The sequence below is a fragment of the Chiloscyllium plagiosum genome, chromosome 10 (assembly GCF_004010195.1).
Source record: "Chiloscyllium plagiosum isolate BGI_BamShark_2017 chromosome 10, ASM401019v2, whole genome shotgun sequence".
In the NCBI taxonomy this organism is placed as follows: Eukaryota; Metazoa; Chordata; class Chondrichthyes; order Orectolobiformes; family Hemiscylliidae; genus Chiloscyllium; species Chiloscyllium plagiosum.
This window is the reverse complement of record NC_057719.1, coordinates 72164112-72181643: the sequence shown is the minus strand read 5'-3', so window position 1 is coordinate 72181643 and position 17532 is coordinate 72164112. Positions and strand designations below refer to the sequence as shown.

The following is a 17532-nucleotide window of genomic DNA, read 5'->3' as shown; positions in this document are numbered from 1 at the left end:
ACAGAATTAAGTGTAAAGTATCTTTTTTATACTCTGGCGCAGTTTGGTTTGGGCGAAGTCTTTATAAAATGGGTAAAAGTTCTCTATGCTGGCCCTCTCACGGTGGTCATCACCAACAGGGTCCAATCAAGCAATTTTAAAATTCTTAGGGGCAGCCAGCAGGGCTGTCCCCTTTCACCATTGCTTTTTACGTTGGTGATTGAACCATTGGTGGGGATCCCAATATACCAGCTCCAGAAGTGGGGGCAAAATTACATAAGATTTTATTGTATGCAGACGATGTCCTAATTTATTTTGACAAACCCAGCAGTTTCAGTGCCTCGCCCGATACAATGCATTCATGCTTTTGGTGCTTTTTCAGAGTACAAGATTAACGCTGCAAAATCAGAGGCTATGCCTATGGACGGTCTTACGAAGTTGTCTTGAGGGCAACTATGGATTCCCACTTAGGTGGTGACAGGGGGTTGTGTGTATTTGGGCATATTCATTACTCCAGTTCTGAATTGGCTATTCAAAGCCAATTTTATCCAATTATTTGAAAAAAATTAAACAAGATTTTCAAACATGGGAGGCACTTCCAGTCTCGTGGTTGGGTCAGATAGTGCTTATTAAGATAAATATTCTCTATACAGATGCCCCCCCCCCCCGACTTTCAATAAGCAAACTCTCAGGAGGCTGAATGGCTGGTTCAGCTCTTCTATTTGGCATCAAAAGCAGCCCCTCATTAAATTAGCTAAACTGCAACCGCCTCTCAGATTTTTTTTTTGGGGGGGGGGGGAGCCTTCCAGACATTAAAAATTACCAATTAGGCTCGCTTTTGTCTTAGGTGAGTGATTGGGTTTAGGTTTGTGGAGATCCTCTTCTACTATGGCTAGATATCGAAGCCTCCCAGGCAAGGTGCTCCCTTACCAGTTTGCTGTTTTCAGAAAAAATGAGGACAATTAGGGAATATTACCATAACCCAATAGTTATCAATACTGTTAAAGCATACAGGGCAATTCAGCACAGGGAAGGCAATATTGGCAAAACATCTTTGTTTACACCTTTAGTTGGTATGCAGGGGATGATAGATTCAGGATTTAAACGTTGGGCAGCAAGGGGTGTGTCTTGCATGGGCGATGTATTTGAGGGGGACGTAGTGATGTCCTTCGATCAGGTAGCATGGAAATACAAGTTATCTAATAGAGACCTCTTGTTTTTTTCAAGTTAGGGATTTTATTCAAAAAAAGACCACAGTTTTGACAGATCCCTACAAATCCGACATAGAGAGGGGATGCTAAGTGCTAAGAATACACTTTCTGTCAGTACTTTATATCATCAATTGGGGGTGCCCCCTCAGATGAGTTTGATCGACTGCAGGATGTGGGAGAGAGGCTGGGTGTTGAAGTCTCCTCGGAGGCATGGGAGGATATTTGGGAGAATGCAAGGAAGCTATCAATTTGCAATAGGTCCCATGCTTTACAGTGGAAGATTCTGCACAGGGGGGTCCACTTGGCTCTGGACTGTTTTGTCAAAATTTAATCCAGGGTTTCTTCAGCATGCCCCAAGTGGAAGGTCTGTACGGGCACTCTTACCCATTGTCCCTGGTCTTGCAATAGGCTTCAAACATATTGGAGTGCTGCGGTGGGCACAATGGAGAGGATTTTGGGTGTTGGGGTGGAGAAGGACCCTATCTCTCTCTCCTTTTGGGCCTGCCCACTGTATTGCCTGCAGACGCATATAAGAAAAACTTTTCAATATTATCACATTCTGTGGAAGAAAGAATATCTTGCTAGGTTGGATATTCAAAAACCCCACGGGCCTGTCGGGTTGGCGGAAGATTGTTATGGAGCATATTCCCCTGGAGTTTCTCGCAAGTATGGTTCACCACAAAACTGAGAATTTTTATAAGACATGGCAGTCCTTTTTGGAACACCTTGACACAGATTTATCTGCCACACTAACAAGGGCTTTTATATAGCCGTAACGATTGTGTTTTACAAGTCCAATATCCAGGGAGGTGGAACTGTGAACGTATAAGTGTTTTGTTTGGCTGGGCTGAGTTATTACTATTTATTAGCTAATTGTTGGTTATTTATTTATTTAGTTAAATAGCCAATTTGTTTTTTTTTATTCTATATATATGTTTATACATTTGTACATGAGGGTGGGCTGGGGATTTTTTTGTACTCTTTTGAATTGTATTGTTTTGTACTTGTTGTAACATAAAAAAATATTTTTTTCAATAAAACCATGTTTATAAAAAAATGGACAAAAAATCAGGCCTGTGGGCTACCTCACCAACTATGGGTTGTGAATCCATATATGTGAGGAGTGAGATTATAATACTGAACACCTCATCCTCCTATGACATTTTCTCATGCATTCACAGGTGTCACATCATTTGCTCTTTTATCCCTTTACAAAGCATCTAAATACCCCTTCCAGAAGGGAGAGGGTCTTTGTTGCACTTTTTTTCGTATTCAGTGCTCATAATGCATTCTCCTTTCTCTTGGAGAGGTAAAACCCAGACAGGGTAACTGCTTTATAGAACACTTCTGCTCAGTCTGCAAACATGACCTGACCTTCTGGTCTTTTGTTACTTTAATGCACAATTTTGCTCTCATACTCACTTTGTCTGTTTGCTAGGCTTTCCAGAGTGCACCCCAGTGAAGCCCAACATAATATGGAGAAATAGCACCTTATTTTACTTTTAGACATCTTATACCTTTTTTGGACTCAGGTCAACAATTGCAGACCATGGCCACTGCCCTCCATTTTATTTCCTTCCTCTTTGAGCTACCCCACCATCTAGTTTTCTTGATTTTGTTTTCTATTATTAACTACTCTGGATCTATCTCTTCTCAATGACTAATACCATTTGCCTTGCCTTTTTCTGTGACACCAGTGATCCCATTTCCCACACTAACTAACCACCCCAGTCCTTTGGTTCCACTTACTTCCCTTCATCGTTTTCTAAAGGTACAAAACCTATTACTTTTCTACATTTGTCATTAGCTCTGTAGAAATGGCAAAGTGGACACGAAAGGTTAACTCAGTTACTCTCCCCACAGGTGAATTTCTAACACTTTCTGCTTTTATTTCACATTTCCAACACCTGCAGAAATCTGCTTATATTTCCATTTATGGAGTAAAAACAAGGATTATAAATAAGATGGTCAGTGAATAAGGAATTTGAGGAATGTTATTAGTCATTGTGACCAAGCAGTATTTACAACTGTAGGGAGTACTTCAGGAGAACACTTAATGCATTTATCAATGGAAGCCAGATATGAGAAAGAAAGGAATAAAAGGATACAGCAATTAGGTGAAACAAAACAGGGTGCAAGGTGTACAAAAGAAGGTTTATATTGGACTCAATGTTAATTCTGCTGATTTCTGCACATAATGCTGCCATACCTGCTCAGTTTTTCAAACATTGTTTTTATTTAACATGAAGGCCGCTTGTGTGGAGTATAAAATGCTCCTTTGACCTGCTGAGCTAAATTGTCCATGTCTGTGCCACATATTCCACGTAACATAGTTTTAGAGGTACATGTTACATTTATTCTACTAAAATGCTTCAATAATAATGATGGCTGTCTACCAAATGGAATGGATTTGGCTTTCGAGATCTCACACTAAGAGTTTTACATAAATTGTGTGGATCTCATCTTAGCATCAGTCCATCCAATCAATATTGTAAATGATGCAATTAACTTTAAGTAGTTACTCCACTAGAACTAATGTGAACAAGATCCTGATCGCAAATATAAACCTGTTATTATACACTTCAAATAAAAAGGTTTAAAAATAGTAATATCACATTTCCAGAAGTTACCTGATTTGTATACAATATGTCTACAATCTGGGCACTCCCAATTTTCCATGCAGATTGCCAAAAATGAACAGGCCAAATGAGTCCCGCTGGAGCCACAGTACTTACAGAGTACAATGTCCCATTTACTGAAATAGAGAAATTGCACTGATAAAAGTTCCTAATAAAGAAAAACAAACTGCAATTTTAAGTATCACTTAATTCCAAACAGACAAAAGAGACAACTTAATTTTCTAATATTTTATGACATGGATATAATAATGGTGATATTTCGTGGATTAGGCAATGAGACAATTGCTTAGATCAGTGACATGCAGAACAACCCAGAAAGTCCGACTTCTCTTGTAGATTAGATTACTTACAGTGTGGAAATAGGCCCTTCGCCCCAACCGACCCGCCGAAGCACATACCACCCAGACCCATACTCCTACACTTACCCCTTCACCTAACACTACGGGCAATTTAGCATGGCCAATTCACCTAACCTGCGCATTTTTGGATTGTGGGAGGAAATTGGAGCACCCAGAGGAAACCCACGCAGACACGGGGAGAATGTGCAAACTCCACACAGAGAGTCGCCTGAGGCGGGAATTGAACCCGGGTCTCTGGCGCTGTGAGGCAACAGTGCTAACCACTGTGCCACCATACCGCCCAGAAAAGTTCTTTTTCTTGACACTCTTACACACTTGGCGCAACTGCAATACACCAACTTCTGTGAACAGTCAAAATTTGTTAAGTACAAGCTCTGGAGAATCACTTAACACTTATCAAGAGAAGCTCTCTAAACAAGTAACTGTTCTTCCTTTCACATCACCATTAGTAATGCCCACAAGACAACCCTCAGCAACTCCCCTGTAGTCACATGCTACTTAAGACAATATAGTTATTTGATTATTTCCAGAAACAATGTGACTTGGATCATTCCATAATAGCAAGATCTAGTGTAAATAGTTCTTTTTTAAAATAGTGGGGTGTGGCTAAAATTTTAACTACATTTTAAATAAATTTTATTGATTCTGAATAGCAGGAGATGGCAATGTAAATTTTTTATATTCTTTCTGCAAGACAGAGAAACATACCACTCTACCCCTGGGACATCCAATTTCTTACAGGTCAGCAGAGCAAATCAACCCCCTAACATGCTGCTCAATTTCCTAGATTTATTTATTTCAAGTAACAATCTAATTTATTTTTGAAATCAATCTTCCCACTTCCTTCACCAGAGAGGCAGCAGGTTCTAGTGTGTTACCACTTGCCGCACAAAACTTTTTCATATTCCTCTTTTATCTCTTGCCCAAAATCTTAAGTACATGTCCCCTAGTCATTACACTATAAGGTAACAAACAGATTTATCTCATCTATCTTATCAAACCTGGTCATATAAATTTTCACACTTCTCTTCAGAGCAGAGGATTTGAAAGAAGGTGGGGTGTGCATAACTAAATGCAATACAAGGCGTAACTGGAGTTTTATAAAAGTTTAGAATAACTTTCTTCATCTTCTACTGAATACCTCTATTTAGGAAGCTTAAGATCCTATGTGCTTTGTTACGACTGTCAGTGTATGCTGTCACCTCAAAGATTAATGCATATGTATCCCAAGTACCTTGAGAGTAGTACAATTACATTGCCTTTCCTCATTCCTTCTATCAAAATCTTCTATACACTTATCTACACTAAAACTGATCAGTTCTTTCTGCTCACCTGTGTCAAGCTGAGGGCAATTTATATCATCCTCGCTGTCTGCCTGATAATTCTGACAATTCTAAGATTATAAGGAATCTGCATGAGGAATCTACCGGTTGAGTGAATGGGCAAAACTTGGGAGTTTGCTGTAGGCAAGTGTGAGGTCACACAGTTTGGTAGGAAGAGTCATAGGAGATTATTTAAACAGATGAAGACTCCAAAACAAAAAAAAGTGCTGCACAAGGGGATCAAGGTATTCTTGTGTGTAAAACTCAAAGCTACCATGCAGATGCAGCAAGTCATGGAAGGAGTATTTTAGATGTATAGTGGTACCTTGGAATCTGAATTTAATTTGTTCCAGGAGGTTGTTCGGATTGCGAAAAGTTCAGATTCCAAAACATGGAAAGTGAATTAATCAGTTTCTGGACCCCAAAAAAAACATTTTACAAAAGCAAGAAATAAATGTACTAACATGAAAATAACTTGATTTTCCTTAGTGAGGAGTGCTAATGGTGAATGCACTTATTTGCTTCACTGCTCTTCTTGGGTGCAATGGTGAATGCACAAGGGTGATAATTAAAGAAACCAGCACAAATCACGAGGTAGTCTAGTGATGGACACATGTGAGATGTTTTCACGACTACTTTGGGGACGAACTGAACAAACAATGTGTGACCTGAACGTTATGTGGTGTTCAGATTCAGATTTGTTCGAACAATAGGGCATTCGGATTCCAGGGTCACCACTGTAATTGCTTTGGGGGGGGGGGGGGGGGGTTGTAGGTTTAAAAATAGGGAAGTCTTCTTACAACTCAACAGGGTGTTGGTGAAGGGACACCTAAAGGACAGAGTACAGTTTTGGTCCCCATATTTCCAAAAAATGGACGTACTGGCATTGGAGACAGTTCAAAAGCGATTCACTCATGATAAGTAATATTCCAATAGCTCTCCTAATGATTTGTTGTACCACATACTAATCTTATGCAATTCAGGCATGAGAACATCAGCATCCCTCTACATTTCAGAGCCTTGCATTCTCTCACCATTTACACATGTTTTTTCTTTTTCCTACCAAAAATGGACAACTTCACATTTTCCCACATTAAACTCTATTTGCCACATCATTGTCCACTCACTCAGCCTATTAATATCTTTTTATAATCTTGTGTCCTCTTCACAACTTAATTTTCTTAGTTTCCAAATTTTCTGACTGGACAAAGATCACTTCAAGTAAGTGTTTTACATAAAGATAAGCAATTGAGGTACCAGTAAAGAACTTTGTCGCAAGCTGAATAAGACCCACTTAAACCCACTCTGCTTCCTGTTAACCAACCAATCCATACCATATGCCATCCCCTGCATTAGGAGCCTTTATTTTCTCCAATATCCTTTAACGTGGCACCTTTAAATGCTTTTGAAGAGCGAAGTACAGTACATCCTCTGGTTCCCCTTTACCCACAGCATATGGTACCTCCTTAAACAACTCCAACAGACTGATCAAATATAAATTTCCCTTTCAGAAAATAATGTTAAATTTGCTTACGTACCTTGAACCTTGAAAGTGCTCTATTACTTTTTTAATAGTAACTTTGAAGTTTCCACGTGATACATGTTAAACCAACTGGCCTGAATGTTCCTGTTTTCTTCCTCCCTCGCTTTTTTGAATAAAAGGAGTTACATTCGCTAACTTGCAATCTAATGGGTCCATCCTGAATCAAGGGTGTTTTGGAAAATAAAGCAATGTATTGACTTCCTCAGTAGCCACTTCATTTAAGAGTCTAAGTTGAGGTTTATCTAGATCCAGGCACTTGTCAGCCTACTAAAAATTTTCCCAAGTTCCTCCCTCCTTTCTATTTCCAGATTTACCACTGTTTCTGGAATTTTACTTGTATCCTCTATAGTGAAGTACAAAATTTCTGTTCAATTCATCTGCCATTTTCTTATTTTTAAATACTGATTTTCCAGTCTAACTTTCTGTAGGATGAACATTCACTTCGTTAACTCTTGAATGTTTACACAAATGCTAGTTTTTATTTCTGCCTACCTTTTCTCGTGCTAATATTTCAATTTGCTTTTTAAAAAATATTCTGCCCAATCTTCTGATCTGCCACCTATCTTTGTACAATTACCTGCTTTTTCCTTAAATATGATATAATTTAACATTTCTATGTGCATATGCCCCTTGAATTTTTCTGACTTGCTGGAATGTGTCTATTCTGTATGTTCTAAAATATTCTTGTTCCATGCTTCTCTAATTGCTTTTATTTAAGCAATAGGTTCAGACCTATTCCTCACTCCTTCAGGCTGAATGTAAAATTCAATTGTATTTTGAACATAGGGTGCCTTCACAATGAGATCATTAATTAATTCTGTCTCATTGCTCAATACTTAATCAATAGTCTGCTTGGCTCGAGAATATATTTCTCATCTTTGCCCATTTGGCTTTTCCAATTGAAATTTACGATTGTCACTGTGCATTTTTGACTAGCTCTCTTATTTCCACCTTTATGCTGCCACTCTGACTGGTTATTGATGGGAAATCTGTATACTACACACAGAAGTAACTTCTTGACTTTATCATTTTGCATTTCTACTCAAACGGTCTCCACATTTTGGTTCCCTGAACTTGTGTCAGCCCTCTCTGTTGGGCTAATACCAATATTAGCCAACAGAGCTGGTCCTCCACATTTTCCGAAATGTCTTGTACTCTTCAAGATGCAGGTTCAATCCTACAACTTTTGTAGGAGTTACTAAGTCCTACTTATTCATTTCTATTTACATTCTCAGTATTTGTTTTGTTGTGAAAGCTATATGCATTCAGATACAGAGACTTTAATTTTATTTTTATTCTTTGTAAATCCTAGTCTTATCTATTAGATTTATACATTCTACCCCTTTCTGCCATAGAAGTTTGTTAATTCCCATGTTGATATCTTTCACATTGGTCTCGATTCTACCGATTTACCACATCTTGTGTTCCCCTATTAGAATTAAAATTCTCTAGTTTAAATTCCCTAGTTATCAAGAATACTGGCTCTAGCATGGTTCATGTGGAGAACACTCGATCCATACAGATCCTAACTCTATCCAATGCCCCACGAAATGGAACACACTTCTTCCATGTCAGTCTTTCAGCTATGCATTCATCTCTGTAATCTGAACATTAAAAGGCTTGGCTTCTAAATTTGGTACCAATCACCTCATACTGACATGATTCCCTCTCTCCTCTCCAACCCCTCATCCTTACCCCTCCCACCCCACCCTTTGAGCTATATGCACAAGGCAAATCAGATTAGGGAGATAAATAGATGGCTGACAGACTGACATGGAAGAAGTGGGTTCCATTTTGTGAGGCACTGGGGAGACGTTGGGGAACTGTGTGGATGGAGCATTCTCCACATGAACTATGCTAGGGCCAGTGTTCGAGAAGCTTCCCGAATATTGATTATTGCACTTATACAGTACAAGTGGGTACAAAACAAAAGGATTTCATCACCCCCTCAGAGGCACTTAAATTTACAGCCAGATAATGTTGGTGGTATTTAATAGAAGATATTTTGTTACTGTTACAGTTATAGAGAGTAGTTAGCTTTGAGAAAGCATCTAAAAGACCATTTATACACCAAATTTAAATAGAAACGGAATCATAATACACTGGATTTTGGGGAAAAAAAAAGACTTATCTTTGAAGAATTAAATAATCACAGATTTTCTTAATTTAAGGTTGCTAACTCAGCAGTTTTCATGGGAAAATTAACTGTTACCTATCAGGTTCTACATATTCTCTTCCATTTTTACAGAGACATCTTCTTGCATCACATCGCTGGTAACGTTGCAATAAATCCTGAAATGCATTCTCTTCAAGTTCCCAAGATGCATCCCTTTATTTTAAGAAAAAGAGAAACAATTAAGAGCAGAAGAATATAAAGTTCAAGTGAAGGGTTGTCATCTACAAGGAGTCATCAATATCTGAGAAATGTTATGTTCTCCTCTGGTTTTGGTCATTATAATCTATTACAGCTTCATGCACATCCTGGGACATTAAACAACAACTTCAATGCCACCTATCTTCAAGACAAGACCAGATTTTCTAAACCTGTGTGTTTTGTATTTTCAAAAGGCAAAATAATAGCCATCACTTATCCTGCCACTAGGAAAAATGGCTCAGAGAACTCATTAGTGCGAAATGAGGGAATTGGCATAAAGTCCTTAAAGTTATAGCAACTAATTGGAACAGGATCACCAGTCATGATAAATTAAATTACTTATAAATTGCATTCACTATCCCTCTCAGCAGTTCCCATAAGCAAAAGAACAAATAAAAAGGCTCCAATTTATTTATTAATCACTACCTATTTAACTAATAAAATTGCATAAGTTCTTATTGGTAAATGCACACATACTTTTCTGGAACATGGATCCCCATTCGTAACATCTCTTTCTGGAATTCATCTTTATTATTGCATATAGTGCACTTGAAGAAGAACATCCCAGCACTCAGGGACTGATACTATGAAAAGAAAGGATAATTGGATGAACTAAAAATACTGAAATGGTAATAAAGTATTTAGCATTCACTTTGCTAGACAATTCAATCTTAATCAAACCCATCTTAAATAGTTGGTAGGTCATTCGGACAAATAGTGGAAGAGCAGCGGGGAAGAAGCTACAGTATTCAGTTAATTCAAAGACTTAGATACCAACAAGTCAAAGGTATTGGTAATGGACTGGAAAAAGAAAGAGTTCAGCAAAACAAAACAAAAGCCCAAATTAACAAAAGTTAAGCTGATGCACAAATCAGCAATGTGGAATCTATTAATGCAAGATGTTTGGAGTATGAAACACTCCTGAAAGGTAAAATGAAAACATGAAAAAAAATTGTATTCCATGGCTAAGCAGATAAATCAAAGCTGAAACATAATAAACACTGATCACACTAAAACCAGCGTGCATATGTTGAATAGTCTGTTGGTGGTAGGGTTGGGGGGAGGGGTGTTTTCAAAGCCTAAAAACATGATGAAAGCAAGCTAGCAGATATTCTTAAGAATACAAAAAAGAAAAAAGTTAGGGAGAGAGAGAGGGCAAAGTCACTCTGGAAGAACAATAGAATAAAAGACAATTTATAAATATTTTGCATCGGTCTAAAATGACTGAAGTAAGAACAAAGTGGTTCTGGAAATATTTAGTACAATTTATGTTAGCAGGGACAGCGATAGAAGCTTATAGGGACCTGAACGATTCGTGCTATGGTAAGAAATCTGGGAGATTCACATGAGAAATCAACCAAAACCTCAACATTAGGAGTAACTTGTTGAATTTTTGAACAGTTCCAAGCGTTGAGATGAGGTTCTTGCAAAGAAGTGGAGAGATGTCCATTAATGGGAATTATTTGTGGCATTGTTTATTTGTAGCCTCTAACTGCAAATCTCTCCTCATTAATATGCAGGCTTCCACCTGTCTCGAGTAAACTAGGTTGATAGTTTCCAGATCAGAGGGGGGAAGCTAGCAATTTCAAGTCACTGCTTGCTCCTCTGGACCCTGGAACAACTCAGGGCATGCACCAGGACACCTGCCACACTCATTCCCTCAATGCCTGTCAACCTCTCAAGATCACCGTGACATCTTTCAGATCCATTTACAGGATGCTTCAGTGCTTTGAGGTGCACTGGCAACCTGCATTGATATACTGCTTTGTGTACAAGCTCAGGTTCCCAACTGATGAGGTTGCACCACAGGGCTATTTGCTTGCTTTCATAATACTTGCCCACCTCAAGTTCTTCTGGATACTCAACATCTGCCTTGCCTTGATGTGCTTTACTACCCACTAGCCAGAGCTACCAGACTCCTAATACTTCAGTCTTGCTTTGCCATTTTACACTGCCACAAACCAGGATACTTGTAATTGTCAGCAGTCCTCAATCAAGGGATCCTCAATGTAGGTCAAGGACAGCTTCTGATATCAGTCTAGGGTGTTGGGCATGGTCAATCATACAGTCAGATGTACAGCCTCTCCCTATAACTCAAAATTCTCCAGCCCTAGCAGCATCCTTGTAAATCTTTACTGAACCCTTTCAAGTTTTACAACATCCTTCCTATAGCAGGGAGACCAAAATTACACGTGGTATTCCAAAACTCCTATATGCAATGCACTGACCAATAAAGGCAAGCATACCAAATGCCTTATTCACTATCCTACCTGCCTGTGACTACACTTTCAAGGAACTATGAATCAGCACTCCAAGGTCTCTTTGCTCAGCAATACTCCCCAGGCCCTTACCATTAAGGTGTATAAGTCCTGCCCGATTTGCTTTTCCAAAATGCAGCACCTCACGTTTATCTAAATTAAACTCCATCGGCCCATTTGATCAAGATCTCGCTGTACTCAGAGGTTAACTTCTTCCCTGTCCACAACACCTTCAATTTTGGGGTCATCTGCAAACTTACTACCTACTAACTTACTAACAATCAGCCACTCAGGAGATTAAGGTCAGGTCTCTCTCCTCAGAGGAGGTACGGAGCTGAATATCAAGCAGCTCACCAGCTCTTTCTACCCTATTTTGGATTGTTTTCTCTGGAATGACAAAGTGTGGGTTTAAGTCAGATCAACTTAGGTGACACAGCCGCTAGTGTTGGCGCTTTTAAGGAAAAAGGTGATGTATCCCAAGCAAGTGAGTAAGCAGCACAGAGGTCATGAAGGTCTAGGAGGAAAGAGCATTGCAAAATGGGAGCAAGTGTAAGGGGATGTTCCATATAATATAGGAACCAAGGAACAGGAGTAGGCCACTCAACCCTGAGAGTCATTCAGTAAGATCATGGCTGATTGAATTTTAACTTCAACTCTCTACTCCTGTAGAAACTATCATAGAGAGAGAAGAGGAGCATAAACTCTACTGGTAGGTAGCTGCATTTACAGAGACTGGAGTGTGAGGCAGCAGTGACAAAGTGATAGTATTTACCTTTGTTACAAGAGAGGTCCATTGACCTTCTTCCTTCACTGCTCAGCATTCCTCAAGATGACCAAGAATGCAATGATCCAAGTGGTAACTTTGAAGCAGGAGGGCAGAGTGTGATGGTTTGGTGTCCTCTGCCAGTCCTGGAGTAAAAGGACATTCCTGTCCTGTATCATACCTGTCAAGCGATGCCAGTTTATCTCGACAATGGCAAGTTCGAGTATGGTGATATGACAGAATCCAGCTAGCATCGGATGAGGGCACTATTGGGGTATGGTAGGTAGTTAATAAAGGAGAGTTTTGGCAATATGCTGAGGAATCTCACTAGGCCTTAGGGAGAGAACCGCTTTGTGAAACTCAGTAAAATTGAAAATTTACAAAATACTGCTAGTTGTTGGTCTCTAAGCATACCCATTTTACAATGGAGACCATCAACCAACAAAAATACTTTCAAAGCTGTAAAGTATATTGGAATTTTTTTGAAGTGAAGACCAAAACCAAAACAATTTCTAAAATTGAAACTCATTCAATATTTTACTACTTACCTGCACACATTGCCTGTGAAACCATGTGTTTTTACAGCAAGGGCTCTTCAAAACCTCATATGATGGAATTGGATCAATGGATTCTAAACAGATAGCACATGTATATGTACTACCTGACCATATAGCGGGTACTTTTTGCTGTGGTCTGTGGTCCCAACAGTAAGATCTAGAATGTTAAAAGGATAAAAACACCAATTTAAAAATTTGCAAGGATGGAAAAAGGGATTCAGCAATTTCCTACAATTTAGCAGAGAGTGACAAATGGCAACGTATAGTAACTCAAGTGGCTGCGGCTAGAAAGTTAATAAATCATTGAGCTGACAGCAAGATGATTTTTATATAAAACCTGAAATATTAATAGTGAGTCAATGTAAAACATTGGTAGGATCACAGATTATTGCATATATTTTGGACTTCATACATAAAAATGCTGTTTGCACAATTGCAAGCAGTGCACGGGTCCTGGAGATCCTTCTTTGCAAAAGAAAATACAAACATTTGATAGAACAACAGATAAAAGGGTAATTTGACAGAGATGCTTAAAATATGAAAGGATGGGCTTGAATAAAATTTTAAAAATCACCAATGCTGGAGTGAAAAAGGATTGAACGAAGCCAGACCACAAGACTATAGGCAAGATGATAAAATGAAGGAGAAAAAAAAACTTTTTTTCCAAAGAAAGTGATGGGAATGGCATGCATTATTAAAATCAGTAACTGGCATGGATTACTTCAATATTTAACAGCAAGTTCAATTGACACTTGAAGACAAAATAAATTGAAGAATATTAAAACAGGGAAAACACATGGGAATAAGACTACTGTTTGCTTGGATGGCAAACACCAACTCAAACTGGGTAGGTAAAAAGGGTTGCTTCAGTGCTCCAATTTATTTTCAAGTTGACAGAATGTGTAAAGAAAATATCAAGTCTGAAAATTGAATGTGTTTTCACCTTTGCATCACAAGGCAATTAACTGCCTGGTTCTTCATTTTAACATACTAAATCACAAACAACAATTAAGCCATATTATCAAGAATTAACTGAATACAGAGAAGTCCAATGCCACAAGACCAAACTGTTTACATATCAAATAGGTTAACAGTCACCAACTTTCAAGGCAATAGTTTCATCAAGTACATTCTGAAGTAGTTCCATCTCATCAAGTGACATGTATATTGCAATATCAACAAGAATAGCTATTCCTTCCTCACTGATATAATAGCCTTATAATCAGACACTTTGGGCAAGCATTAAACAAAAATAAACAAAGGCATCATCAAATTTAAAAAAAGGAATTGAAGTAAATCAGCAGAAGATTAGGTGATGCCGAGCTTGCAATCGGAGAGATAAATAAATGATGGAGCTAAGGAATCTTGACACTTAAAAAAGAATGCATTAGAGACAACAGAAAACTACAGGAATAAAATTAGTCTGTGCATTAATAAACAGAGATATTGAATGAATGTCAATTGAAGGACAGATTGGGTGTGTTGTAGAACGTTTTGTTGAGGTGCAGTAATAATGACTCTACCACTGTGCAGAAGGCTTGGTCTCAAGGCCCAACTGTGCCAGGAGTGTATAAGCATGGATGATTTGGATTGAAGGATCTGTTTCCACACTGCACAGCTCTTTGACTCGACACAAACACAGGGAATAATCCATTCAAGGAAAGTGACATTTTTAACAGTTTACAACTTTATACAGAGTCATATTAGTTAAGTATTCATTTGAGACATTTATTGGCAGTTTCTTAAATTAAGCAAATCATACACAGGTCATTCACTACGGGATTCACCTAAGTGCTGGGAAGTTTATTCATCCACAATACATATGAAAGCAATATTCAAAGGGGGAAATGACAACTTTTCAATTGAGAAGAAAGCTTCCAAACTCTTAACTTAGACTAATGATATAATATAAAATCCAATGTTCCAAAAATAGAGTGATTGTTTGGGTGCCTAATTTGGGTAGCAACTTATGTATGCAATATATTCAATATAGCAGATATGCAATAAATTTGATAGGAATGTTATCAAAAATAAGCGCTACTAAGCTACGTCATAATTTCATGACCTTCATAGTATTTGGGTGGAAGTAGTTTAGATGCATTTAAATCTGGACTTCGGAATAGAAACACAATGATAGTGATGAGCCCAGAAATCTGGTTCGAACGACAAGGAACAAAACTACCACTGAATCAGTATCCAAACATTTCCTACCTAATACTCACATAGATGCCCACCAGAATATGGACTGCAACAGTTCAAGGTGGGCCCTTTTCTATCTTCAAGGCAACCAAGGATGGGCAATAAATGAAGCTATTTCAGTGTTCCCCAAGGTCAGAGAACAAAGAAAGAAAAAAATCCCACTTTATTATTGGTTAGTGGTCCTGTACATACAGCAAGATGCAATTGGTGATTTCAATTTGTGAAAAACACAACTAGAAATTCTCCCACACAAAAGAGAGCTGCTTACCTGTTTGGGTGTCTAATTTGGGAACAATGTGCATATGCAGCACATTTAACACACTGAAATGCAATACATTTGACAGCTGTGTTATCAAAAATAAAAGTGCTACCAAGTCTCTTAATTTCAAAGATGTCTTTGGCGTTCATAGTATTTGGTTGGAAGAATTTTAACTCTGGATTTCGGATAATGTGGTTGGAAAAGATGATTGAGTGTTACATCTGGGTGTTGTCAACATGTGGAATTTGATGTGTTTTCATCTGTCATCATTGAGGAACATCACGTAGAAGACAAATAGTCGATTACCAAGAAGCAGGAAGAGAAGCCGTTGCAGATAGTTTCCTGGCTACAGCTAGATATAAAAGGAAATGGAGCCAGGCAAGAGTAATTTCATTCAGCTTGACAACACAAGGAAAGCATGGGAAGAGGACGGCTTGGCTACAGACAGGTTGATAAAGAGGGATAGTTTTCCATAGTCGGTCACATAGAATGCCACAATAACATCGATAAAGGTCTTGTAATACAATGGAGGATTTCAAGCAGAATTGTGGGAAAGGTAGGCACAGATTTGCAAACTGGCAAAATATTCAATGACTTTTGAAGGAAAAAAAAAGGTGGTGAAGGTGCATGAGTGGTTTGCAAGGATTAAGGGGGTGACATTTTAAGGGAAGGGAGATAGAACCCAAGGTTAGAGATCCATTAGCAAAAATGGTGACCAGGAATGGAATGATGTCATCAGTGGTCTGGAGGGAAAACAGATTGAGGGAGCAAAAGGTGAGTGTCCTGGGTGAGAAGAGTTTGGAGAAAGTATAACAGACAGCAGTAGAGACTGTAGAAAAGAGAATTCAGCATGATTAATAGGGAGAAACCTCCGTGAAGTTTGATCTAATGGGCGAGAGGAAAAAGAGAATGGTATTGAATAAACAAAAGACTTTTAACATTCTTTAGTAAATACGTTGAGAACTTACGCAAACTCTCCAGTAAACTGGAAAATACACTGTTTCTCCACACCACAAGGAAAATGATAGCTCCTTGGACATTTCGTAACTGCACAGCCTATTGACGCACCACATTTCCTGCACACTCGACACCTCTATAAAATTTGAATATTAAGCATTTACTGTACTGTTTGAAAAACCAAACATTTTGCAAGCTTTACAAAAATTATGAATTTCCCTTCAGGTTAACAGTCCATTGAAATTATGAATATTTGTTCAAAATAGAATACCACAAACACTGTGGTTTAAACACATGCTCACAATTCACAAAGCAAAGCAAATATTTATTAAAGATAGTGCAGCTAATTTTTATTAAATTCCTTACAAGTAACAAAAACATATTTAAAATTGGATGTAAAGTGTGATATGGTTGTGGGTATGTTTGCCGAGATTGTTTGCTCTGGTTGTTCATTGCAGTGACCGGTATATATGGTCTAGGTCTATGTGTTTCTTAATTGAGCCCTTGGATGAGTGCCATCCCTCTAGAAATTCTCTGACTCTCCTCTGTTTAGCTTGTCCTATGATTAATGTGTTGCCTCAGTTGAATCAGTATGGATGGCTACTAGGGTCAGCTGGTCGTGATGTTTAGTGGCTAGTAGTCTGTGGATGCAGATTGCTAATTGTCTGCCTGTTTGTCATATATAGTGTTTCGTATAGTATTTACATGGATTCTTGCTAAAGATTCAAGTTAAGCAGAGGACAGCCAGAGGACTTCTAGGGGTATGGCACTCATCCACAGACCCCCATCAACAACCACATTGACTAAGATCCAATATAACAGCCACTACCACAAACAACTGGAACTGGCAACTGGAAGCAGCAGAAATGGAATCAAATAAATTTCAGAAGACAGCTAAAAGAGCTAAACCAGTTTGATACCACATACAGGTCAATCTGTAGCTTAAAAGCTTACAGCACATCGAGCATATATCCAATTGTCGAATTTCTGCCTCTACCAGCTTCCATTTCAGGCAGCAAGTTGCAGGTCCCAACGCCACCCAGGGTGGAAAGTCTTTATTTATCTCTAATACTTCTGCAAATTATTTCTGTCACCCGGTTAGCCATTTTCTT

General features: G+C 38.5%; 1 protein-coding gene across 1 annotated transcript in view; it reads right to left on the bottom strand.

Moving 5' to 3' along the window:
* Positions 1-17532, bottom strand: part of g2e3 (G2/M-phase specific E3 ubiquitin protein ligase) — a 78967-nt gene that overhangs the window by 43742 nt on the left and 17693 nt on the right. The window contains exons 5-9 of the mRNA XM_043698495.1: positions 16432-16556; positions 12997-13162; positions 9905-10011; positions 9266-9382; positions 3821-3945 (exon numbers count right to left, since the gene is read on the bottom strand). Of these exons, the coding sequence (XP_043554430.1) occupies positions 3821-3945; positions 9266-9382; positions 9905-10011; positions 12997-13162; positions 16432-16556 (640 nt within the window). The remainder of the gene's footprint in view (positions 1-3820; positions 3946-9265; positions 9383-9904; positions 10012-12996; positions 13163-16431; positions 16557-17532) is intronic.